The 26,804-nt window shown below is 40.0% G+C and overlaps 1 protein-coding gene across 1 annotated transcript in view; it reads left to right on the top strand.

The window, feature by feature from the left end:
• Positions 1-26,804, top strand: part of CHCHD6 (coiled-coil-helix-coiled-coil-helix domain containing 6) — a 114,682-nt gene that overhangs the window by 24,184 nt on the left and 63,694 nt on the right. Inside the window, exon 5 of the mRNA XM_063412067.1 lies at positions 14,641-14,724. Within this exon, the coding sequence (XP_063268137.1) occupies positions 14,641-14,724 (84 nt within the window). The remainder of the gene's footprint in view (positions 1-14,640; positions 14,725-26,804) is intronic.

Below are 26,804 nucleotides of genomic sequence, written 5' to 3'. Positions count from 1 at the left end.
GAAACTGAGCTTTAGTTTCATGTCGCTTCTCCTTAAGATAATATTCCCTAGTTGAATGAGGACTCTGATTTTAATTAATTGAAGTAGTTTTGAAATACGTATTTTTTTGTTCTTAAATTTTGTTCTTAATTGTTCGAAAATTCCTAAACAGAAGGATTTGTTTCCGTAGGACTGTAGCAACACACATGGCAAACCCTCCCTACTGGATGCTGCCAAGACACTCCCTCTTTTAGGTGGCAGCCAAGAAGTCCATAGCTTGCTGCTCAATGGTGTGGAGTCTACATGTCTTCTGTTGACACAAGGTGCAAATATCAACTCTTCATCAAGAAATGCCAAGGAAAAGTAATGTTTAAAGACTATGCACTATTAGAGGTGATTTCTGTCTTTAACAACATGTCTGATTATCCCTCACAGGGGAATGGTATGATACTCCGATGATTTATCATGAAAAAGAGTTTAAGGGTATCGGGTCAGCAACTAGAGGTTTGCATTCAGAAAGTTGAGGTGTTTTGGAACATAATATGCTGATCATCACCATCATGTCAGTAGTTTTGATTTTTGGGGACTGAGAATGGAAACTGAAACTTGCAATGGCTCTTTGTCTTGTTGTAAGAAAGGAAGATTTGGCTGTAATTCGTGATGTGACTTGAGAGAACAACCAGTGTTGTGGAAAGCTTGGAAGGAGAAGGGAGTCTGCCTTTGTGTGCTGGTACCCTAGAGGAGGAGAAGGCAGTCTGCTTTTGTGTGTTGGCACCCTATTTGGTGTGTGCATGTTTCTTCCCCAACATCATTTTAGTAGACCTTGTCCTTTTTACTTGGCAATTCCAATGCTGATAAGTTCAAGACTGGCTTTTCTTCCTTGAGGGGCTCTGGTCTGAAAAGGATCCTGCATTTACAGCTTGAGGAGCAAGATGGGGATGGAGGAAGGTCACTTCATCTGCTGACTGTCTCATTTCTGTCAATGTAAAGAGCTTTACAGAGACAAGTAATATTTTGCAATTGAGTTTCTCTTTTAAAGACACTCTGATGCTAATGTTGATTTAATAAGGTTCTCTAGTTCTCTCTCCTTGCTTAATTTGAAATGTCTAATTTTGTGCTTCACAGTTCTGAACATAGAATTAGTGAGGGAAGAGGAGCCGGAGGCAGGAGGAGCAGAGTGCCACACCAGAAGTTGCCAGGGGAGATTGATTCAATAGAGTGAAAAGGTGCAAAAGGTTATATGTCCACAGTTCAGAACAACGTGATGGTGGTACTAATGAGGAGAGCTTGATCCTTTAAAATGTTTTAAGATCTCAGTGGGTGTATAGCAAACATTAAATGGAAAAGGGAGCATTAGAGTGTTGGTTTCTTTGAGTGGATTTTTCTTTTGATTTTATATGTATGTAATATATAATATATGATAGGCAGGAAGGATAATATTCTGAGATAAATAGACATTTTAAGGTTTTTATTTTAAAGGTTGTTTTGTTAAGTGTGACATTTATTTTCACAAATGTTGAGAGGTTATGAGAGATTGTGAATTTGATCTGGCTAATTTATTTTGGCTGACCTTGAATGTGTGTTTTTCCTACTAGAATTTTATGCTTGTGGAAGAAGCTATTGACATCCATGGACATTTAATCCCTTTGTCCTGGGGATAAATGTAAACTCCCTAAAACAACAGTGCCAAAAGATTATCTATAGTATTGTACAATAATAATAGTGGTAGTGAAAGCTTTTGCTTTGCCTCCTGCTTTGTTAGTGTGCCTTTCCTCTTCCTCTTAGGAAACCACTCCTGTCCAATGGAGTTAAAGCCTAATTTGCCTCTTGGTTGTGTTAGATGACAGTTCTTCACACAACTGAGTGGACAGTGTAAAAGGAGTACAAGATGTGTTCAGCTTAGTTTTATGATAAGCTGCCAACATGTTTCTTTGAAAACCTCATTAAATCTCAATTAAATCCACAGGAAGAAAAAATAGGCCATCTCAGTGAATTCTTGATAGATGAGTTTGTGGTTTTCAGTGCTGGCCAGGGGCAGGATCTGCTTCTTACAGTTGGAGCTCAGTGAAAGTTTTGGTGAAGTGTGACCACAGAATCACCAAAAAACAGCTGCCAGCACTGGAAGCTGCGAATGATGATCCTCTGCCTGCATTTTTTTCATGCCCTTGGGCAGAGAGAAGTATCTCCTTCCTGATTAAATTGTTTGTAAGACCCCCACCCCCCTTTCTTCTCACATAGTTTCTGATAATACGACCTGCGCTTTTACCAATTGCTTCTGTTGAATTTGATAGCTAACACTGGATTCTGCAGAGCTACTTCAAACACTTCAAACATTTGGCTGGGGAGTGCACTTGACCAAGCAGGCCTGCGTAAGGAATGAAGCTTTAGGTCCAACTGTTAATACAAATTCTAAAAGAAGCCTGAACCTGCCTTCAAAGGTTTCTTTTCTGCTGACTTCCAGTGTCTATAGTGACTAGTCTCCAGGAATTTTTATCAGATCACTTGCCTGTCTGGTTATTTCCAGTCTATTGCACTGGCTAACTTATTTGATCAATAAATCAATCAATCAACAGGTTCTTAAAATTACTTTCATTGACTTTGGAGGTGTAACATACAAAAGGAGTCTACAGAAAATAAACGATTGTATGTGTCCCAACTATAATTACAGAGCAAACAGAGTGGAGATGTATTTGTAACAAGTATCTACTACAATAAATATAGCAATCTGTCTTTAGGATTCTGTGATACTATGTTTTATTGACTCTTTAAATTTGCAAACTCTTGGAGCATGAATCTTGCCTCTCTTAGGTGATCTGACTGCTATATTTAGATCATACCCTATTTTAAAGCTGAATTTCAAGCTGCTTGGTTTTGATTAAAAGGTTCAAAAATAAATACTTCTCTGGTTCCTTAGCATATGACATAATTTTTGAGCTTCAGGAGCTTCACTGACAGCAAAATGTTTTCTTTTCCTTAGAAAAGCTTCTCAAACTGCTTAACTCTTCCTGTTGCACCCAGTCTATGCCAGCTTCTTCTCGACAACAGCAAGACCTGGTTCGTGATCCTTGTTGATTACTTCCAGGTACTGCTCCTTCATTGAAAGAGAAAATGCTCTCCTTCTGCCCTGAATTTTCCAAGCCATCTGCCTTAAGCAAGAGTGTGTTGCATTGCCCAGTAAATAGTCATTGAATCAGCTTTGAACTCTTGTAGTTTTTAGAAACATTAGGCACTTGCACAACGGGAAAACTACTCTTTGCAAAAATTGTCCCATCAAATGGGAATCAAAATTTTGCTGGCAGTGGCATAGATTTGTGAGTTGCTCTTGATACAATTATGCCCTGGAGATTGCAATGTAAAAATAAAGAATGCAGTTTTACAATAGCCTGAAATCCTTGTTGTTGCTGAATCTACACTCTTCTTTTTGCATATATTATGATCTACTCGGACTTCATTAAAAGATGCAGACTAGCGGTGTTTTATTGCAGCCTTGAGAGGAGCTGAGAGTGCGTGTATTTGAGAGCTAGTATATTCTCTTCCTAAAACACACAGTGGGTTGCAAGTGCTTTGGAAGGAAGAATCAGAGTCTCTAGTGGACATTTTGTCTATAGCTCAAAACCACAACTTAATTGGCAGCCTTTTCATAGCACTGACTGTGGCCTAGGATGTAGGGGAATGCTGCAGGTGAAGATGGAGGTATCTTTTCAGAATTGGTTGTAGGGAAATTCAGTGCTAACTGCCTGTGTGTCTTAAGTGATTGGAGAAATAAGGGAGATTGATATCAGGTTCCTCACTTCTATGCCTTTAATTTCCTGGGTAGTCTCTGATTATTCTTTCCATGTGTTTTTACTTCATAGGTAACACCGTAGTACAAGTGTGATAATTTATGTGGACTACCCTAGTGTAGTATGCAAGGACACAAGCGCCGCGGAAGATTTCAGAATGTAACGGGAAGGCAGCTAGGACTCTTCCTCCCCCTCATCCACAGCCTCATCCCTAGAGATAAGCGAAAAAAGTCCCTCTGAAGTATGCAACTCCCCTCTAACTTCAGTAGATTTCCATTCCCCTTTACTAACTACTAAGACTCACCATCCCTTTGTGACGTAGCGAAACCCCTTTGAGTATTTAACTCCAAGATACAAGCTAATAAATCGCCATTTTGACCATCCACCATATTGGTGTCAGCGTTTGTCTATAGCCCGAGCGGCTGGGGTGGGGCTCAGCCACCGTGCTGTCCTTTGATACCAAGTCGCCAGCCTTCCATCAGAAGGCAACACCCTAGACCATTTATTTTGAGTCCCCTATGCTTTATGTGGTCCTTTCATTATGGCTTTGGAATCCGCATGATTTATATTAAATGTTAATTTAATGTATGTCTTTCCCACATGCACCTTGATAAGTTGGTAGCTTGGAATCTGCCCCCAGAATGATACTGACCCTGTAATGCTGAGTAAAGTGTGCTTTGCGTATGTCTGGGATGAGAGAGCAGGGAAAAGAGGAAAATTTAGGAAAAGAGGACAAGGCTGTCAAAGGGCTAGAAACAAGCTGTGTTGTTTGAAAGTGCACCTGACTGTCCACCTGCCAAAGAATTCATTGACAGACAGAGGATGCATGACCATGGCTGAAGGCTTTCAAGAATTTTCTTACTCTAGTATGTAATTATGACAGTCTCTCTGTATTAAAAAGCAGCCCCAAAGTCAACTGCATTTCTTTTAAACTGTATAGTATTTGAGATAATAACTTTTAAATTAAAAAAAAAGGTTTCTAATCTGGTGGCAAGACATTTGTATTTGTTTTACTATGCTAGTCTATATCCATTGGCTGGTTCCTGTAAATATCTGTTTTGTTCAGGGGCAGGTAAAAATCGCGTGTAATGTCTAAGAGCAAATGTGGGAAGGGAATTCCTTCCGGACACATAGGGTTCATAATTTTTACTGCTTGGAGGTGCATGGGTTGATTATGAATGCCATCTTGATTTTTTCAAAACAGTGGTTTTGTGTGAGGTACTATGTTTGACTCAGAAGCTAATATATTTGGTATTTAGGAATCTGGCAAGAGAGAGCTCTGTCCCCATATGCAGGCACAGCAATGAGATTGGGATGTAGGCATGCATATCTGTTATTTTCCCCCGTCTGTCCTATCCCTAGAAAGCCATATGCCACCCTTGGGCTAGTGTAATGGGAGTCTGCATTAATGATTATGAGCTAGAAATAATCCAAGAAGGGTTGAGTGGCCTTTGTTTCTAGCTTTATGAGAAATACCTTATTGACTCAGTCTGAAATATATTCTGGGCTAGAAAGTCATAATTAATATAGAATTTCATGATGCCCTTTCTTGAAGTTTTGGTTGTTGGTTTGTTTTTCTTGTACTAAATTGGTCAGAGACTTGGAGATTCTTAAGTCTAATAGGCAGAGTAAGAATTTAAACAAAATTTAGAGCAAGTTGTTGATTCGCCTACTATCAGATATATGCATCTTGATCGTACATCTCTAGAGAACCTATGCTCTGCAAGATTTCTGAAACCATTGAATGCCTTGTCTGTTGGCAGCCTACAAAATGAAAACTATGTATGCATGTATAGAAGTGCTGATGGGAAAAGGAGAATGTAGAAGTGGGCTGGACTATTAAAGCAAGCAATGAAAGCAGATGGTTTACTTTGGATTTGATAAAATAGGTTTATCTTAGTTTTGTTTTAAATGAAAACCATGAATGGTCACCATTGCAAACCTATTTGTATCTGTGCCATAAGTATTAGGATGGCAGTTGTCCCTGAATCATAAAAGGGCAAAGGGTTTTTTGGCTGCTTCCCATCTTCATGTTTATAGAATTGCATATGGTCTGTATGCATTAGAGTTAAAAATTTCATCACAGACTTTCCTCAAAATTGATTGCTGTTCAATACCTCTTCCTTCTCCCTCTCCATTGTCAGTTGGTTACGTCTCAGACTCTCATTACATTTAATATTGATACTGCTTCAATTTTTCACTAAACTAGAAGAGTTGAAGAGTCTGAAGTGGATACTGAATGTCTGGATATATTCTTTAAATTCTTGAATTCCTATCATTGTGGATCGTGTTAAATTTAGAGCTGGATTATTGCTTTAAGAAGAAATGACTGCCCATTCAGTGATGAAGTCTGGTCATTAAGATGTTGGAATATGTGCTGCAGAGTTCTTCAGATACTGACATGAGTGCAAAAGTTATTGCCAACAGCTGTCTTGGGTTTTGGGGCAGGGGCTGCCTCTCATTTCTTGCATCTCCCACGCTGTCTTTCAGCTGCTGAAGCTGGCAGTGCCCCTGAAAATACTTTGAGTTCTTAAGCAGGAGATCTCTACCAAGCAGATAGTCTGGATCCCTGAGTCGTTGGTCACACTGCAGTGAAATCTGTTCTGACAGAGTTATTGGCTACGGCAAGGAAATGGTCTTTAGGGGGAAGCCGTTCCAGTCAGGTAACAAAGGCATTGTCCTTCCAAAGGCCGCTCCCCTGTGCTGATCCTTCCTCCCTTGGCGCCAATCACAGAACTGTGTTTTGATTGCTCACTGGCATTTTTACATTTCCCCAGAGTGTAACAGACTTGAGTGGTGTGCACGATGTGTAAGGGTGATGTAGTGTAGTGAGTCTGGGAAAAGCTGCTGAGAATTGCCCTTATGAGTGAAATACAATTTTGGCACTGTTTTCTTGATTCCATTGGAAGTATGTGGGAAGGCATCCCCTGCCTGAATAATCAATGCTCCGATGTGAAATTTTCAGAAGCAAAGATGTATTACTTGCAGTATACAGTACTAATATGTAGTTCCTATATCCAGCCAGAGTCTTCTCCAAGTGTCTATATGAATCCCTAGGACAGAGGCTGCTGGTTTGGCCTAAGATCCTGTTTCAGTATCCTTTTGCTTCTGATACAATTAGGAGGAATACCTTGACTGGATTTTGACCTCAAACAATTAAGTCCAGTATTTATTCCTGTGGTTCCTGTGTTTGCTCTCCAGTGGGCTACCTGGGAGAGAAAAAAAACTTTTTCAGCAGAAGAGTTCAGAAGTATTGACCAAGGATGTGGAAAAATGATTTGTATCCCAGGACTGGAATTATAAAACTCATAAGCTGCCATCTGAGAGCTGGAAGTGAAGCTTACTTAGGGAGCAAGGAAACCAGATACTGCTCATTTCTTAAACGGAGTGCTTAAACCTCAAAAATATTAATGGACAGGCTGTATCTCTTGTTATCAAAACTGGTAAATGCAGGTCTGCAAAGAGATCTTGGTACATGCTTAGAAGTTAGAAACTTAAGTCAGTAGCCTTCTTGAGTTTTCCTTTTTGTATTATTTTATTAGTGCATTATTTATTTGGGTATTTTATTTAGTCTGGGTTTTTTTTTTTCCAATACAGCAATATGTACTACTACATGTTCTAATTTTCCTGTTTCCATTCAGTGGAGTATATCTGTTTCTATTCTTGGAGTAATAATTTTTCCCTCTCCTGAAGTTTGATAGGATTAGAGGCCTTGGCAGAACCTGCAGAAGAGGATGCTCTGTGATTAGTGATTAGTGTTATATTCTCTAAAACCCTAATTCTGCTGCTGTGCATTGTATCTTATGGGGCACATATTGGTGATAGGACTGGTTCCTTCTCCTCACTCTCTCTTCTCAGCCCCTGTCCAGTGTCACTGAGTTAGTGCCTTTTGTTTATTTTGTCATGCGAGTGTTTGTCCACCAGGAATGTGTCAGTTCATGGCTCAAGCACCCAGAGATGACAGATGTACATCCAGTAAAGAGTTAGTGGTGTGCATGACCTACCTGCTGAAATAACAGCAGAAACCATGAATAGTGCTGCATTCCTCCTGTTCATCTGCTGAGGATGGACAGACTTGCAATTCCTAAAACGTAAAAACAAAATTAAGCGTGTCTGTCCTGACTGTAAAAATCATCAGGAAGAAAAATGTTACTTAAATCAGGCTTCTGTCAAGATTGGTCAGTGATTACTAGTAAACACCTGTTGTGTATTGGTTTGTTTGGGCAAGGGCTTGATGCTCCTATATGAAACCTGTCTGCAGAAAGGGGGGAATTGGCTTCCCTCGATTGAAATGTACATGTTCAGTTCCAAGCCTCTGAGTAGGTGCTCAGATGAGGATGGACGACACATATATTTGGTAACACATCATCCCTCAGTTACCTGAAGTAGTCACTCTCTGCCATTAAAATGATGGCAGATCCCATAAAAATATTACCCTCCACTGTCTGCTCCCTCTGGCAGTGAACTGTGACCAAGAGGGAAGTTCCTTGTGCCCTGTCAACTCCCCCCAAATAAATAATCATAATGGAAAAGGTCAGCCATTCTGAAGTTCCTGCTTAGCCAATGTGCTGCTGATTGAAGGTAGCCCTGAGAGGCAGGGAAAGGCTTGCAGCCCTTGACAGCAAATGAGAGCTGTGCCTGCCTCATAAATGCCTTGGCTTCAAAAGGAGGTGGTTATGGGCATGAAGTGTTTATCATTTTGAATTGCTTTGCTGCTGCTGGGTTACTGTGTAAGTAAAAAGTAGTAACAAGTAAAGAAGAGGCAATACTGCAGCCTGCTTTATTGCTTGTCTGCACGCCTAAATAGACTTGTGGACAAAAGAAGGAGCAGGTGGAGGCAGCTTGGCTTTGGCAGAGATCTAGACTGTGCACTCAAGAGGTTTTCAGTTGCTTATGAAGGGGAATCTGGTTTGGAACCTGATCAGTCAACTGGCTTTCTGTTAGGAATCACTCTTTGAAATTGTCCGTGGAAATCAAGGACTTGCTCTATAGGTCAGCTTGTGCATTCAAAAATGACCTTTAAAAGATTACTTGTTCTCGGCGTGCAATTGGAAGCTGCACAATTGTTGACCACCTCCTTGCAAGTCTGCCCAGAACTGCCACATTTACTGGTGCATGTTGTGTATCAGCATCTCTAACACTGTGCAGCATCTTGCATGGCTCCCTGGAACTAGCTGTTTCCCAGCTGCCTTTGCTTAGTTCCCACCCTAAATGGGAGTCCTGCAGCAGACTGTGGGGACTTTGCTCCGGTTTTGGTTTAGGGGATGCATGTGCTTTTGTTTTGCTTTAATAGCACAGTTCCCAACAGGGGACAGCACTGCTTTGCTTAAGATGCTTGTCATTTTGAAGGAACTTTTCTAAACTTGTCATCATAAAAGCTCTATTGCACAGCAGCAGGCAGCCTCCAAAAATCACTGATTTCTCTTTTTCTTCTCTTTCCCTTTCTTTCTATCTGGCGCTCTCTTTATTCTAAGCCTGTGGATTTGGATGCCTGGGTAAGCTCTCTTTTTTTTGTCTGGATCTTGCTTATCACAAGTATCATGTTGTTACTGCGCGTGTACAGATTGTTATTGCTGAGCACAGATGCAGGATTTTATTTTCTGTCATTACATTTTAAAAGGTGTTCAGCTAGAAAATTGCATATTATTTCCTCCATAAAGATTTTCGCTGGTTCCTTTTGTGTAGCTTACAGCTGCTGAAACCAAACTTGATCTGGGGATGTGTATTGTTGGCTAAGAGAGTAGCAGAAACAGGAGGAAATGAAGGTTATACCAGTATTGCTTTTTAAGGCCATGAGTTGCATCTGGTTTCTAAAGTAGAACCTGGTCACCTGCTTTCAATAGAATCAAAGCTAGGACAAAAAGCCAGTGATTTTGTAGGCCTTGTGTCTGGAATAGCGATTGCAGACAGCTCCATGGTAATGGTGGTATTTCTGCTGATGCCGGTGGAGGCTGAGTCAAGGCTCGCCCATGGCTACTTGCTCGGTACAAGCCTCCCTGTAAAGTTCTGCTATTCAGTCCTGGGCATGAAGTACACAAATTGCCTCTTACTATTTCAGTGTTGCCCTTTCAGCTCTGCCATTCCCTTTAGACTTGGCCAGGAACATGCCAGCTAGCTAATTTTGGAGTTAGCTCTGTTCTTTAGTAAATTGCTGTCAATTCCTTCTCTTCATCTTGGAGTCCTTAATAGCATTTGTTTTTCTCCCCTGCCACCTGGACTGCTACCAGGACTGGAAGAGACTTGGGAAAGCACGAGGTATTAGAATTTGCAGTTGTGAAGCATGGCAAGCTGAGGTGCCCAGCCAAAACATCTCTGCTGTGCTGCTGAGGAGATGTAACTGCTTACCTTTGGGGGAAGCTGATAACTCCTCTCAGCAAAGACAGGATGATGTAGAAAGTAGACATTTGATAGACTTGAGATCCTTTCCTTTATCCTTGTAGCTTATTTCCCTGGATTGCTTCTGACTGATTATCTAGACATCATCTTGCTAGTTTGTCTGTGAGTGGTGGAAGTGCTTTGCCAAGAAGATAAATATTTTTGCAGTAATCTTGCCAAGTGCTGTGACTTGCCTTTTAGGAAGTACATTACAGGCTGAGGTTTGGACCTTTCCTTCTAGCTTGTATTGCCTTTTGCAGAGAGAGTTTTCAGGTTTTTTGTCGTCCAGTGGAGTCTTCTCTATACCCTCTTCCCAAATTCCAGAACCCAGACAGTATTGAGGAGAGACAGCCCAATGATAGCTGTCAGCTGTGGACTGTGCTAACACTGCACTGTATTCCTGGGTGCCACATTCCTTACTATCATGTGATCTTGCTAGTAAGCCCTTTTTTTTTTTTTCTTTTTCCCAAACAGATTTCTGCCCTAGTTTACATGTTTAACAAGGTGTTGAGGTGGGAATGTGATTAAAATAATGAAAATTTTGGTGATGTTTAGGGTGGTGACAAAGCCAAAGCTAATCTGGGAATGATTATAGCAAGAGCGAAGCCCAGCTCTAGATCAGTTGCACAGTCTGATGTGTGGCATGCTGGTGTCAGTTCAGGACAAGGTTAAGAGTGTCTGATTTTGTTCATAGTGAATGAACCAATAATATTTCATTATCTCAATTAGGAGCTTGTAAAATATTTCTTTTGGCCTGTCTGTCAGCTAGCAGACCAATGCTTGAATCCTTTAGTTGAGCCAATACACCATGTATAGCTTTAGAAATGTGCTTGCACTGTTTGTTTCTAAATGGGTTACTTGATAAAGGGAGAGAAGGAGGCAGAGAATCACATAACTCTGCCCTAGCTGTTTGTCACTGTTCAAGGTAGCACTGAGATAACCTGAAAAACCTTGGGCTGCAGAAAAAATGTGAAGATAAAGCAGAGGAAAAATTTGAGAGAACACCCAACCAGTCCGTGGATCCATGCCCATGGAAGCTGTAGCATGTCAGTAGTATGCCTTCGCTGTTCTTTTGTAAAAATACAATCCTTGTGAATTCTGACACCATCACAGGGGATTCTTGAGCATTTCTTGAATACATTTCTTGAGCATTTTGTATACCTAGCTTTTGTACAGAGGGCAATGGCTAATTGCATACATGTTCTTTTATAAATACATCCCCTTTTCTTAAGTTCTAGGTGCATTCCTGTGTCCTATAGCTGAGTATGCTCTTTCTTCCCTGACTCTGTTTTGTTTCTATGTTCATACTTCTTGGACATCACACTGTCTGTGTTCTACACATCTTAGGTGTCATCTCTGGGCTTTGGTCACCTCCTGCACGATGTGTTCAAGCTCCAGTAGTTGTGCAGCTTGGAAGTGAAATGCAGCCTTCTGATATCTGATTTTCAAATCAGTGTGTTATCATGCATGTTTTCCCTTCTCTCTCATTTTTTAGTTCAAAAGGCCTTCTTTCAAAAAGTGTATTGATGCTTTGTTTGGCACTTGCATTCTCAGTCCCCTGTGAAATCGTAATCATCTCCATAGCAGCCAGTTCTGTCTGGAACATCACAAGCTTCTGACTTCAGGTAGGGAATAAGCAGCAGGACTAGAGGAACTCTTAATAAATATCCTATATTCATTCAAAATGTCCCTAGTTACCTAACCCAGTTTGGAACAGTGAATATTTCAGATGACACATGCTCTGCTATACCATTTGTACTTCAAACATCATCATAAAGTGTACTAAAGTTTTTAGTAATAACAGCTGGGGATAGAGGGAAACAGAAAGCACCTTTGAAGCAGATCTGTCACAAATAGAGTTTCTCTGCATACTTCAATGCTCTGAAACAGCAGCAGCTCTTGAAAACAAGCAAGGCATTGAAAATACATTTGTGTTGCAAGTACAAGGTTTCTCTGTAACCCTTAGTTCATCATACTGTGGGTGATAAGTGGGACAATGGGGGATGATATAGGAGAAATTTCTTGGGGGGAAGAATGGGGAATACTCTGAGGTTATAGTCTGCAGTTGGGAGATCCAGTTTTGGTTCTTTGACCACAGTTTTGCAAGACCCTGGGGAAGTGACTAACAGAACATCTGTCTGCTGCAGGGTGTATGGGTTTGGAGGCATTATTCACTGCCAGCTCCACTGAGGTCATCTTGGCAGTCCACAGATCTTCATTGTGCAGAGCAGCACACCCCTAACGTGTTTGCATCTCAGCACCCTACTTGAGAGATTAGGTATTTTGTTAGTGTTCCCTTCCAGAGGGAATAAGGATAAATGTGCTGGATTCCTTGGTGAATGGTGTCAGGCAAACTCACAGGTTGGGAAGTTGAGTAAGTGTGTGGGTTTGTGATCCATGTCTTGCTAGAAAAAGAATAAAGCCTCTTGCACACCAGTATTATTATATGTATTGATTTTGTACTTCCAGAATATCCACTATCCCAGGAGACTCACGCTGATACATAATTGTTTAGATTAAACAGAAACTTCCTTGGGTTTATAAGAACTCATTATTTGACTCTATTTTTTTTCTTTTTTTCTTCCATCATATGATGCACCTTCCATCTGAATCAAGCAGAATCTCTGTCTTACTCTACTTTCTCTTCCTTTCTTATTTTCCCCTTAAGGAAATACCAGTCACTTGTGGAGTAATCTGATTTTAAGAGTGTTATGCAGAAAACCTGCAGGAGAATCAGGGTCCTTTGGTCATCCACCAGACCACCCCATCTTCTTACATCTATTTCATTTTATTTGAAATTGCTTAGTCCTTTTCTGTGTAGAAGGTGGGTTCACAGGAACAGCTATGGTTCTTTTACCAGAAAATGGTTATAGTTCTGGCACTTACAAAGTACCCATTGGTGCCCCTATTGTTGCTGTGATATCTCTTTTGTCAGGCTGCATGTATGGGGCAGCTCATTCTCGTCCCTCCCCCCATCCTATTCCAGCTAGTGCAGGTGGGAAGTAGTGTAGCAGCTATAGGTTAAAGCAAAGCCAGGGATTTTGCTTTTAATCAAGTGCCTTTGAGAGAGGGAAGATTTAGATATGAGTCTCTACTGCTTGTGCTTTATCCTGGTCCTGTTTTCATGGATAGCAAACATGGAAACCAAAATATTTCTTTTTCTTTAAAAACAAACAAAGAAACCCACATCACCACCACACCCCTACAACCTTCCTATTTCATATAAACCTTTTCTTGCTTGCTTATCAACCACCCACCCTCACTGCCTAGATTAAAATCTCTTCTAAGCCCTATTATACCACTGTATTTCCATCAGCAGGGGAGCAGAAAGAAGGGTATGCACAGCAACATGCTTTCAGATGTAACTTTTCTTGTTAGCAATACCTTTTGGCTGAAAAATGACAGGTCTGAACCCAGGAAGATATTTCTGTCCCAGCTGCTTAATCATGTTGGACCAGCATTTTCTGTGGTTGTACCATCATTAGAAGTTAAGAGAATATTGCTGGGATGCTATGGACTGGCAGGGTTTGTGTCCATGTCAAGCAAGCTAATCATTCTGGTTTTGAAAGGTCATCTGCCTGCTGTTAACTTCCGTGGCCCCAAAGATTTTGAGGTGGGATGGGGGATGAAGAACAACTGCCATCTTTTCTTGCTGTTGTTGCTTGTTATTTTTAAACTTCAAAAGTTTGATTCAGTTCCATCAACATCATATTTTCTTAATGCTAGTTCAGTTTAGGGGTGGGAATATAATGAAATGGTGCTGGCTGTAAGGAGCTAGAAGGCTACAGCTGTTGCTGTGCCTACGCAGACTTTTTAATTGAGCACTATGCTGATGAATACCAGATTTACTGTTTTGAAAGTGTCATGCTTATAATTTGGAAGACAGAAGAGAAATTCTCTGACTGCCATCTCCCCTCTAAGTCTGCAGCACCAGCCAGAGGAACTCTGAAGTTGCTGATGGGGAATGCACAGAGAGCATGTGGAGAGAGTACTTAATTATCTAGATAGTCCTATGTATGTCTGTTGTAGGGAAGTATTTAATCCTTAGAAGCTTTTGGACACTCCAAGGGGCAAGGATTTATGAAGAGGAGGATTTGAGGGGATTTGTTTTGGTTTTTTTTTAAGGTAAGGTAAAGAGCATTTGAGTAATGACTGTCATGATTCATGAAAAAACAGACATGGATAAGTTGGAGTTCTGAAAAAAGGAATGGGAAAGTGTCACCTTTCTATGATTATATGCTTTCATTTAATAAGAAATGGTGTAAAACCAAGGGTTTGAGTTTGAATATGATGCTAATAAGAGCATTTCAGATGTTGGGGGATAACCCAAAATGAGCTGCAATTCTTAAGGTTTGTAGTTCCACTGCGGGGGATCCCATGCACAAGTCCTGAGCAGTGATTTTTTTTTAGTTCCTTCCAGTCTGCATCTCATCTACGTTCCTTGCACGGCATTGTTTATTTTTAATTTCTGCTTCTACTGATGCTGTTTTGTTGTCCTTCCCAGGCTCTGCAGCTGCAAGGCAGGGAGGCAGAGTTGAAGCTGCAAGAGGTCTTCTATAAAGAGCAGTTGGCCCGCATTGAGAAGAAGGTAAGGCTGAGTTGTCTTTATTTCTGCCCTCTGCAGGGGTAGGACACAGATCTGTGTGGATCCAAAAGATAGAGAACCAAGATGTGTTGTGCTGCAACCTGGAACTGTCAATTGACAGTATCTTATCTGCTCCCTACCCCTTATGTAAGTGATGAAAAAGCTGTACAAATCTTCTGAGCAATTTCTGTTTGAAAGATAAAGGCTTTTTTAACTGGATGATTTTTAAAAAAAGATTTCTGGTAGTTCAAACTCTATTGTCTTTTTCACCATGGGATTTAGGTGAAAGCTAAATTGAAAAAAACGCATGCCCTCGTTTTTATTCTTTTTGTTAAAAATCCTTTCCTCAATAAAAAAAATCAACCATCACAACATAAATTTTGTTATAAATATGAATTAAAGTTGTGTTATTAATTTTTCTCTGGGGAGCCAAGCAGTTCAAAGAGTGGTGCTGCAGTACACTGCCTGCTTCCTGCTGGATAAGCCTTTGAAATGAACATGATTTAAAGAGACACTGTCAAGCATCTTTTAAGCCTGAAATGACCTTTGAAAATCCATTTAGGGATTTGAATCTCTCCCCTAAACATGGGATTTGCTTCTCTGTTTAATTGTTTACCATGATGAATTTTTAAAAATTGATGCCATAAAAATAGGAGCAACCATGCTGTTCCTTATGAACTGTGTTCTTCACTTCCTGGCAAAATGAAATAATGTTATAAGTAGTCTTTATTTTTTAATAAATGTAGAGAATAATCTTCTCCAATTTGAAGCAATTAGACCTCCTGACAGGGAGTTGCATACATTTGACTTGTAGTTGTGTTATGTGACTAAAAAGAAGTGCAAACAATGAAAAGGGTGGGTTGTAAAGAGACAGAGAAATCAATCAGTTATACTACCAACATGTAGCGGGATGGTGAGTATGGAACATGGGAAAATTATAGATTATAGAAACGGTAGGAAGCTGTTGGCATATCTGTTCCTCTTTTCATTCCCTCCTACTAGATGACTGTCCATGCTGCATTTTTTTCAGCCATCAGTGGTAAAACATGCCTGTGAGCAAATTCACATGATACAATTTTGCAACACTTTAATCCGTAAAATTCATTAAAAATAAATAGTTAAAACTACTACTCAGTGTTGCATTTGTATTTTAAATTCTATTTCTAGATAATGGGGATTGTTCAGTGAAATTGCAAACAATCTAGCAGCTATCGTTCTAATTATCACAGTTGTCCATATGTTCATATGCAAAGAGAATTCTTGCAATTTCTTGGTCCCATGCTGTTTGCTTCTATTATGTTCTTCTCTCCAGATCCGATTTCATGAAGTGGAAATTACAGGGAAAACCCATGTGTCTGTCCTTTATGGACAATGGAGTAGGGAGAAGTTTGTGCCCAGGGTTCATTGTCCTCTTCTTGAAATCTTTTGGTGTAGTTTGTGTTTTCAAGTCCATGTCCCTAACTACAAGCACACCTTTATAAACAATGTGATGGATATTTTAGTGCGGGATCTTCTTGGGGGAGTTAGGTGGGCTGCCCATAGTCCTATTCAAACTGCAGAGCTACAGAGAAACTATCTTCTAGTTGTGTATAAAAGCAAGTAGATAAACAGAATAGGTTTTCTTCTCTTGAAACACTGGATAGTTTCTGACCCTTAAAGACTAGCATTTTGCTGGTAATAAAATAGAAGAATGCCTCCAACCATTAGTCTGGATTGGAGTGGGAGGTGGTAGGGGCTGCAAGGGAAAGGAGAGAAATGTACTTGAAACAGTGTAATAAAGCTTAATTGTATTAGTTTTGAAAAAGGTTTTTGATCTTCTCTGAGGATAATTTTATTCCTATAATGGTTGGAAAGATGGAAAATGCAGCACAGAACAATCTTTTTTATTAGCTATTGCTTTTATATAATTCTGCTTTTATTTGTTGAATGCACGCAGACCTTGACATTTATTTATTTATTTTTCCTTCCACGGTGCTAAAGCTTTTCAACTCGGGCTTAGATATATTTTTATATATCTGTATACACACATGTGTATGTGTGTGTCAATATGAGGAAAAAAGCTCTCAGCAAGGGGATGGTGGGAGAGAGCTCTGAAATACAATTTTGCTTTCTCTGCTGTTTTAAGAAGGGTTGGCCACTTGAAGTGTGGTCACTGGTAGTTCGGAAGTGTTTGGCTGTGAGTGAATGAATATGGCTCAGTGTGGAATCAGCAAGCTGAAATTTCTCCTTCTAAGGATCAGGCTATCAGGAATTCCCCTCTCTCCTCCCCTGCTGTGCCCAGGTTGGTTTTGTCCTCACTTCTGCATGATAACAGAATTCAGCAGTAGGAGACTTAAGAGACTTGTTTTTGAAGGGTGTTTTGAACTATTGATGTTAAAAACCCAGCACCTTCCCAGTAGGATGCCAAGAGTAATTGTGTTACATACTCCTTACACCATAAGAGCTGCTCAGTGAATCAAACACAGAGACTGTCCTGTTTCCTCTGACAGTGGTCAGTTTGCAAAGGCTTTGAAGGAAGAAAAAAAAAACATAACCAAAACAAAGCCGCTAAGAAAACTTTTGGAGAGGAGCTTTGAGAGGAGTCTTCATAAATGTTGTCAGTTAGAGGCAGACATATATCCTGCTGCATAAGAGTTTATTTTCATTCAGTATTTTTATTCACTGAAAGTTGGATTAGTGCCATTGTTCTTCTATGCATCTCAAGGCATTTTTCCTGTAGCCCTGTTTAGCTCTGTGCCTCCAGCATCATGTGGTGGTATGTGCCACAGCTTAACTCACATATTCCGTAAATTCTCTGTTATCAGTTCCAAATATTTTTTTGCATTTAATTTCCTTTATGTGAAAGAGAAAAAAGAAATTCTCCTCATTATTCATTATCTGTAGACTTTGTTTCCTCTTTTACTTTCCCATTAAACTGAGCAGTCCTTACCTTTGCAGCCTCTGCTTGTGGGAATGATTTTTCCAAACTTCTCATTCTACTTGTTTGTCTTTTGGCACTTTCCCCTTAGCAGCTCTGTCTTTGAGATGTATTGACCAGAATTGAACTCAATAGTTCCTTGAGTGCAGCAGATTGTGTGAATATATTATCCTTTTATTTTGTAATCTCTGAAGGAGTACTGTAATCTACTGGACAGAGCATAGCATTCGAAGGAAAAACCTGCTCATTTTCTAATAGCCGTTTCTCTTTTGGGAGTTTGAAACAATTATTTAGTCCATCTATCTCAGTTATTCCATCTATATGATGGAATAACTTATAATGGGAGGGCAAAGTGGTGTGGAACAGCAAAGCTATAAAAATGCTAAAAAGGCTTTGCCTTTAGTTTTGCATGAGGTGAACCATGGGTGTACTTTATTTCAAACAGATCTTGAGAATCTCAGTTTCTCCAGACAATCTTATTAAAATTTTCACAGGAAAAGGCATGTATGAAAAAATAATTGCAGTATTTCAGCTTTTGGGGTTTTCCCTGCATCTTCTACTAAAGAAATGAGACAATGAGTGCAGCAGTTCTATTTCACAGTAAGGATCCATCTAGTCTGGCTGTGACTGAAAGTGATTGTCTAGGAGTAACTGGAAGAACTGAACTGATGGGAAAAGAAGTTGTAGAGTCTCCTTCACTGTAGACAGTCAGAGGAGCATCTGGACACAATCCTGTGCCATGTGCTCTGGGATGACCCTGCTTGAACAGGGAGGCGAGACCAGATGACCTGCTGTGGTCCTTTCCAACCTGACCCTTTCTGTGATCAAAGCAAGGTTATGGGGTACTTGCCCCAAATGCTTTGACCATCCTGGCTAGTCATTTTTGGAACTTCTCCTCATGTGTTTAATCCTCAGAGGGTTGTGAACCAGGACTGTGTGCACAGTGCTCAGGATACGGGAGGACTGTGAACATGTGTGACAACTGTGTCAGAATCATTGTTTGGTTCTCTGTTTCTGTGTAGTGCCTGACACTTGATTTGCACTTCTGACTTGTGTTGAGCGAAAGCCACACACTGCTGATACTGGCAGCATTCTGCTGTTTTGAGCGCAGACTTGAATATGTACAGTGGGTGTACTGGGATTAAACCAGTGCTGGGATTAGTTATTCTAATATATTCTTCCCACTGCACCCTTCATTGTCAGTTTGTCAGGGGTTGTGTGTGTGGGAAGGGATGGTGGGCTTTGTTCTGCCTGCAGTGTGGTGTATGCTTCTTAGATATTTTTCTTTAATCAAGTTTTATTGAACAAATTCCTTGCAGAGAATGATTACACTGGTAAAACCCTTCACCTTCTTTGCTTTAACTTTGATAGTTTGTGGTAGTTGTGTGTTTCTGTCTCTTGGGTCACTTAAATGTTTTTGTTTTGGAGTTCCTGAAATATTTCGCTAATCAGGAAAATTATAGGGAAAAGCTCCTTTGAACCGACTGTTTCTTATATGACTCTGTGTGATTGCAGTGTTGGAACTGGTGATACAGACTTGCCGTTCCACACCTGTGTTTCCAATGTGACTGTCTAATCTCCAATAAGTAATCCAGTAATGAGACTTGACTAATTTGTTAAAAGTGGTTAAACTTCTAACTCTGTTGTTTCAGTAATTTTACATCTCGTCCATGTAACTCGAATTATTTCATAAAATGTGTATCTTCTCTCAACTGTTTTGAATGAGGTTTTCTACTGTAGTGTTCCTCTGGGTAGAAAGAATGAGAGTTAGACTAATAATCTGTAGGGAGAACCTTAGACACACTCAACTTGAGAAGCTCAAGATGATGTTTTTTCATGCATTTATTTGTTACTGAGAAGCAAGGAGGGAGATGGAGGACGCTTGTAGTAAATAGTTAACATATATACTGCTCAGAACAGGGATTTTTGTTAGGGATTCTGTGTATGCTTTGTCCTGCTTTCTCCAAGTTGTAGAAATATCCTTTAAAAAGTATAGTAAGAAAGAAGCAGTCTTTCCTGGAACCCTTCAGATGCCAGGAGATTTCACTTAACATATTAGTTGTAAACTTTCTCCCAAGTAGATATTTGTTTGACTCCTTTTGCTATTTTGGACTCTTGCTGAATTTAACCTGACAAAAGCTAAGGGCAGTGCTACACTACAATAAAAACCTGAGCAGTGCTTTGGAGTAGTGTAAAACAGCAGAGAAAGGCTGAAGGTAGTCTTGGAAGATAAAGTGAAACTCCTTGCTGTAGATGATGCCTTTTCATTGTTCGGATTTTCCTAAGCTCTGGCTCCCATGTTATCTCTTGTTAGACGGCTGTGGACTACTGTGAGCAGTGGGTGCATTAATATGCAATGTTTTTCTGTTTGTAGTTTTCCAGAGCAGTAAATAGCACAAGAGGTATTCATAAGCTGTAGAGTATTTGTGCAAATGGGAAAGGAATGCATTGAATACATACCTTTTTTATTAATAAGGTTGACTGCACCTTTTTTTCTGCTTGACTTCACAAATCTTGTAATTTTGTATGTGGCATTCATCTTGTTTGGTTTGTTTAAATTAATCTCTTTTTGCCCTTGTGCTTTCTGTTTAATTCATGTTTGTAAAGCATTTAGGATGTGTAAAGAATGGGAGGCAAAGTTATTTTTGTTTGTTATTCTTCTTGGAGCTGTCTCCCACTTTGGTGCACCAAGGTCACCCCTACATGCAAGTCCACTGTCATTTCTGGTTTATGGCCAGTAATTTGTCCTAATAAAAATTTCTGCAGAAAAAAAGGTGATAGAAGCCTGAAAAAAAAGCCTTCCAGAATAATATATTCATGTTGGATCTTCATCATCAATTTAAAGCAGACTCTGTGGGGCTGTGTGTCACCTGATAAAGGTGGGAAGGGATTTCTGTTGAAAAGGATGAGAAATCCATTCCTTGAGTTGAGATGCCAGGCATGTCTGTATCCATGAGACCTAAGGATCACTTGACTACCTTTGAAAAAACAAGCTGTGTTCAGGTGTTATCTCCAACCAAACCCTCTGCCCTCTCAGACAGAGTTAAAGATTCAGTGCCCTTTGATAAATGAGTTGATATGTCCTGGAAGATGTCATTTGCATTCTCCTGTAATGTCTTGGGGCTGCGTGTGAGCTGTTGCCATGTGGGTAAGGGCTGCTTTGTTTGCCTCTAGTCACAGTCTTGCCAGCCACCAGCCTAATGCTCTAACTGGTGCTGTGGGTACCTGGAGGAAGAACAGCTAGTATGAAATGAACTTCTGGTCTCAGAAAATGTTTCCCTTTCAGAAGAATTTCTTGTCCCTATCTCCATAATTGAACCGTACAATATTCTTTACAATTTCATTTTGTTATCTAATTTGTTCAGTTCTGTATTCATCCCCAGCCCTTCCTGCAAACCTTTCCTCTCACAAACCCACCAATGCCTTCTTTGAACTTACAGCATCTATGATCCAAAAAACCAGTTTGCCTTTCAAGCCAGTAGAGCAGTACAGCAAAGCACCCAGTTCACCCAACTGTTGATTTAATCTTCTGAACACAAGAATAATCTCCAGTGTAATTTTCTGAAATACGTTGACAAGATCCATCCTAATCATTTAGATCCCTTCCAGTTGCTCAGGTTTCCTCTCTGGGTCTGTGTGGATGCTGCTCTCAGGTTGCAGTGGCTCTGTCAGTCTCCCAGGGCACAGCCTTTGATGTTTAGAGAATGGAAGATCCTGTCCTGTATGTGGATTAAATTTCTGAATAGGAACAAACTGAAAAGGGAATGAACCTGAAATCATAATCTGAACCAGTTTCAACCTTCCATCTTCTTTTCCTTTTCAGTTTTTCTCAGACCCTAAGTGTCATGCTGGGGTAAGAGCATGACAGGGAGGGCAGCATCCCTGATTTCTGCTTTCTGTGGGCATCCATTAGGGCTGAACAGCATGTTTGGAGGAGGCTAATGCTGCTCGTAGTCTCTGTCTGCAGGGAGAGGTTCCTTCCTTGTTGCCAGTGGCCAACACACAAACTGACTTCCAGTACCTTGTGCTCAATTCACCCATTTAATGGCTTTTGAAAGCTTGTGAAGTTTAGTAGTTAATATACTTCAGTACACAGCTTTTAAAGATCAGATAAATTGATTGGTAATTTGATGAACTCAATATCTATAATAGGGTAACTAAAATGTGCTAGATGTCAGCACAGCCTCTCTGCCTTCTCTGCAGTGTGTATGTTCTCTTCAATATGTGTTGACTGCTGTACGGTACATTACATCAAATTACAAGCAGCCTCTATGCAAACAGCAGCTAAGTGTTTGCTTCCTCTTCAGCCTGCACGATTAGTGCAGAGATGGGTTTGCAGTTTGTGAGCTGAAGAGTGAACTGTCAGAGCCTTACGGTGATTTTGTTTCCCTGGCATTTAGAGTGTCTTTGCAGAGGGAGAGAATGATGCTTATGGGCTGCTTCATCTTGGAGGAATCCATCCTCAGGCTCGACTTGTGAAATAAATGTGGCAACGTGTGGTTTGAACTTAGTGTCTTAACACTGAATTTAGCAGCTGAATTTAGATAACAATCTGGTATCTGGTCTCATCAGTGTATCACTATGAAGACTTGTTAAAGGCAGAACAAAAAGACCTAGAATGTGATCTTGTCTCTTTGTTAGATCTCAACACTGGAGCATTTGTCAAGTCTAGTCCAAAAAGAGCAAAACAAGAGGTTATTTTGTCTTACTTCTGAGAGCTTTCCCCATTATCTAATATTTCTGATACCTTCCCTTGGCATTTTTTATTCAACCAAACTTTCTTTTTATTTCTTTCATTTTCTCATTGCCTAATAGTTTAAATTCCTGGTTCCTCCCTCTCTGTGCTGTTCACATGCTTATTTATAAGCAGGATTGGTATTTATAAGTGTATATTTGTATATTTATAGAGATTAACACTGTTGCTAGTAAAACCAGTGCTACTTTTCTCATGGGAAGAAGCACTTGCACACACAGCTTCCCCCTCTCTCCTCTCCAGGTGTGGACACACACACTGTCTGTCTCTCACCTGTTTTTACTGAGGTGCAGTTGTATCTCAACAGCAACTACATCACCCTGCTGCAATAAATACCAGTGCTGCCTGTTACTTCCGTGTAATTCACCAACCAGTGTACAATTAATTTCTGGCCCTGTTATTGCACTATTGGCTATTTTATGAAGCTGCAGAGAGTTAGCACAGTGAATTGATTAAATATGTTCCAGACCTTAGGCTGGATTCTGTGTGTCTGCTGGGTATTTGATGATTGAAGCTTGTGCTTCTCTTGGGATATTCCAGATTTAGACTTAGTCTTAGAAATTGGTTCAGGTAGACAAAACTTGTGGAATGTGTGGAATTCACTTGCATAAGAACCTGACTTTGGGGAATCTGAGATTTCTATTTCAGTTCACAGTGGTCCTTCCACATGTGGCAGGAAGAAAGACATTACTATTGTGACTTAAAAATAAAACCAACAGTGGGATTCGTTTTAAAAAGGTCCTTAAAATTATGGCTCTGCCCATACAGAATATGCTGTCATCATGTTAATGGAAAAGGTGGCTAATAATTACTCTATAAATTGACTCCTCAGAACATCTCAGATTTGTGCTGAATTACATAGTCCTAACATCAGACTTTAAAAAGGAACTACTCCATATTTACAGCTGCTGTACCTTCTGAAGTGTTTAGTAGTTTACTGTGGGTGTGTTAAATACATGTTTCATGACAGCCTGGGGCCACTTCTCTGAAGGTTTTTTTCCCCATCTGCCAGTCATTCTAAAGAAACATAAATAAAAGAGCTACTCCAATTTCTTGAACATATAATGCACTTTCCCCAGAGACCAGGGTGACTCAGAAGTAGCTTGTAAATAACATGTTCAATGTTTTTAAATAGATGAGTACCATGAGGCTCGCAGTGAGGTCTTCAGCCACTGCAAACTTGCTTTGTCTGTCACAGAATCTCCTGATTCCATGATGATGACAGGTGGGTTTTGTTTGGTTGGTTTTGGGGTTAATTGGTGGTTTGCCCACACATTCTGCTACCCCAAGGATGATCCCAGCTGCAGTTTGCCATTAAACACCTTGGCTCAGATGATTATTTCCTGGTTCACCCATTTGCATTTTAGCCATTGTATTGTAAATAAATATGAAATTGTAAATAAATTGTAAATAAATATGAAATAATGGCTAATTTTGTTTTGTTTTAGTTAAAAATAGTAAATTTACATCTCATATGCAGTAGAGCCATCTGGGAGTTGAATCCTGAAAAATGTGGAAAGGAGGTTGCCCTGATAGGTGTTCAGCAGTGGAGTGGCCAGCAGGTAAAAGATGTTGCCCTGTACAGGAGACAGCAACAGTGAGGAGTGGCCACAGAGCTGGGAGACACTGAGAGGCTGCTGAATCTGTGCCCATCTCCAAGAGGCCACAGGGGAGCAAGAGGTGGGAGAACAAAATGTGGGAGTTGAGATAAAGCTCTAAGCCTCTGATTTGAGAATACTTATAATAACTAGGTTATTTTATGAGAAGAGCTAGCTTTTCCTTCCCAATCACTGCATTTGAAGTCTTTTAATAAGAAAACCAGCTTAATTCCTTCTCCTTTCTTCTCCTTCCCCATTCTTCTGAACAGAAGCCAAATTTTTTTCTTTCATAATTTCAAGCTGCAAGGTTGTTTTGAGCTTGCATACCTGGGTCAGTTGAGGAGTGCCTGGATTGTGGATTTTTTTTTCTCTGTAGATGTCTCACGATGTACTGGACAGTACACAAAAATCGTCTAATTTACCCTGACATGCAGAAAGCTTTGAACTGGCTGGACTGTGCTTCTTGATCAGAGAAGACAACTCGTATATGTGTGTAAAAATGCTGTACTGTGCCTGTCTGAGCATGTATATGCATTTTTTTAACCTCATTTTTCATAATAGTTAAGTATACCACAGAATTTCCTTTGGCTGTTTAGGGAAATAAATGTAGTATATGAGACCTTTGACCTTTAGGTCATTTGTTGAGATGCAGCTTCTGTTTGTAACAGTAGAAAGCAATTACTACCTGATGGCTAATCACTCATTCATGTGGCACTGAGATAACTCTTCCTTCAGTTAGAGACAAGAGTTTGTTGCAGGAAGAACAAAACAAATCCCCCATAATAGTGTCCTAAGTGTCGATGTCTGTGATAGGCATGGAGCATCCCAGGGAGGAACACAGCATTTGTCCTTGCCAGCTGAAAACAGAGTAGTGCTGGGTTTTAAGTTCATTTTTCTGTGGAGAGAGAATTTACCTCCAGGTCTGAAGTGTTTGTGGTGTTTGTTTTTATCTCCTCTTCTTGTTCCCCAGAAAAAGCATAGTTCTGTCCCTTCTTTGTGTTCCTGTTGTCTGAACTCAAGCTGTCTCCAGTTGAAGAGCTTGAATTTTTTGCTTGGTCTTGTCCAGATATAGGTGAAATACTGATAATTTTTTTTCACAAGCGTGAAAAAAAATCCATTTCTAAAAAACAATGTTTACCAAGCCTCTTTTTCTTACAAAGTTTCTTAGCTACAGCAACAAACACCTGATAATTAGGATGCTTATACCAAAAAGTTTCTTCTGAAACTTCAAGCCTACCTATAAAAGCTTTCCTTTTCATTTAATGCCAAGTTCAAGGTCTGTTGTTGCTTGTATGCAATAATCCTTACAGTCAGACTGTGGTTAGAGATGAAATTCTGAGTAGGTATAGCTTGCATCTGTGGGCGTGTGGTAAGTTGTGCATGTGACAGTCTTCCATTTATGTTCCTGAGAGGCCTTGGCAGCAAGACATTGTGAGATTTTTGAGGTTTAATGTTAATAAGTAATTATTCCTATTATTGATTAATAGGCTAAAAGTGAGACCTGCCTTGGTGCCTTTTTTCTGCCTGGATTCTCTAATGAAAGTACCATAACTAAGCTGGTAGTGCCTGAAAGCTGTGTAAGACCACAGGTGACATCCTGCCCCAGGGTTGTGTCCAGAGTAGTCTCTGCTGGAGTATGGGAATGAAGGAGTTGTGTGGCTGCTCCTGCTCTCTGTGGGTGTTTGATTTTCATGTTAATATTTACAGCTTAATAGCCCTGCTGTGAAAAGGCCTCTCTCCATTAATTGGAGGTCTGTGGTCCTTATGGGCTTCTATTTGGAGCCTTCTCTCTTTGCCAGCTGCAGAGTATCTTTTCAATGCCTTTTTAGAAGAGGCAGAACAGCTGCATTAAAAAACAGGTGAAAGAGAAGATTGCTAAAAGCAGAGAGAATGAGACTGTCAAATGATGGAAAGGAAATTGCATACAAATATTTTCTGATTTCTTTCTTATCCCGTCTGCCATCCTTTCTCCTTTGTCCTCCTTGTGGTTTATTTTTATCTTAGGATAAACATAGTATTTATTTTCTGTTTGCTGTGTGGCAAATTTCAATCTTTTGAATAGCAAAATACAAATAAAAAATACTAGAATATCCTTTCTCTGCAATGACTGATGCCTTGCAGGGTGAACTAGAGGTTACATGACAGTGGTATTGTAAAGGGAGTTCAAAGGGAATCAGTGTTAATCCATTTTCTTTTTCTTGTTATCAATGTTTTGTTTTATATTTTATTTTCCTTTCTAAATAGTAGTCAGTATTTTTTTGTAGAAATAACTTAACATTTTTTTGCCACCTATAAAATATCTTGTTGCTTTATAATGTTTGTCCAACTATCACTAATAAGGGAGAATGACATAAAGTTATCCTTTGGAACACTATTTTTGAGCTGTGGAGCTGGGAATTTTTTCCAGGTATTCATTAACTTAGGTTTCTAGCTCACTGGAAGATAAGTGAACGTTGTCCCTATTTTAAAAGTGAGACCTTAATACTTAAGGCTAGTATTTTCTGTAATAGCTTTTGTCTCTTCACTGTTTGGTTATCAGGGTATGGTGTATTTCTTCAGATGTGCTGATTACCCATAAGTTGAGCTTGCAGTTTTGAATAATGAGCTCCTGAGCATCTCCAGAGCGAGCCATGAGCCAGCAGGCATTTCTGAAACTGCGGATTTGTCTGTGTCATTAACCGTGTATAGTGACCTGTGAAGTCCTAGTGGTCTTTTTGGCTGTAATCATTAAACCAGCCTCTCCTACTGAATGAAATGGGAAGAGAGCCTGCAAGCACATTGAGAGAACCTTGACTGAAAATACAAATATCTTCAG

Source organism: Prinia subflava, chromosome 14 (genome assembly GCF_021018805.1).
Source record: "Prinia subflava isolate CZ2003 ecotype Zambia chromosome 14, Cam_Psub_1.2, whole genome shotgun sequence".
NCBI classification, from domain to species: domain Eukaryota; kingdom Metazoa; phylum Chordata; class Aves; order Passeriformes; family Cisticolidae; genus Prinia; species Prinia subflava.
This window is presented reverse-complemented; position numbering and strand designations above follow the sequence as displayed.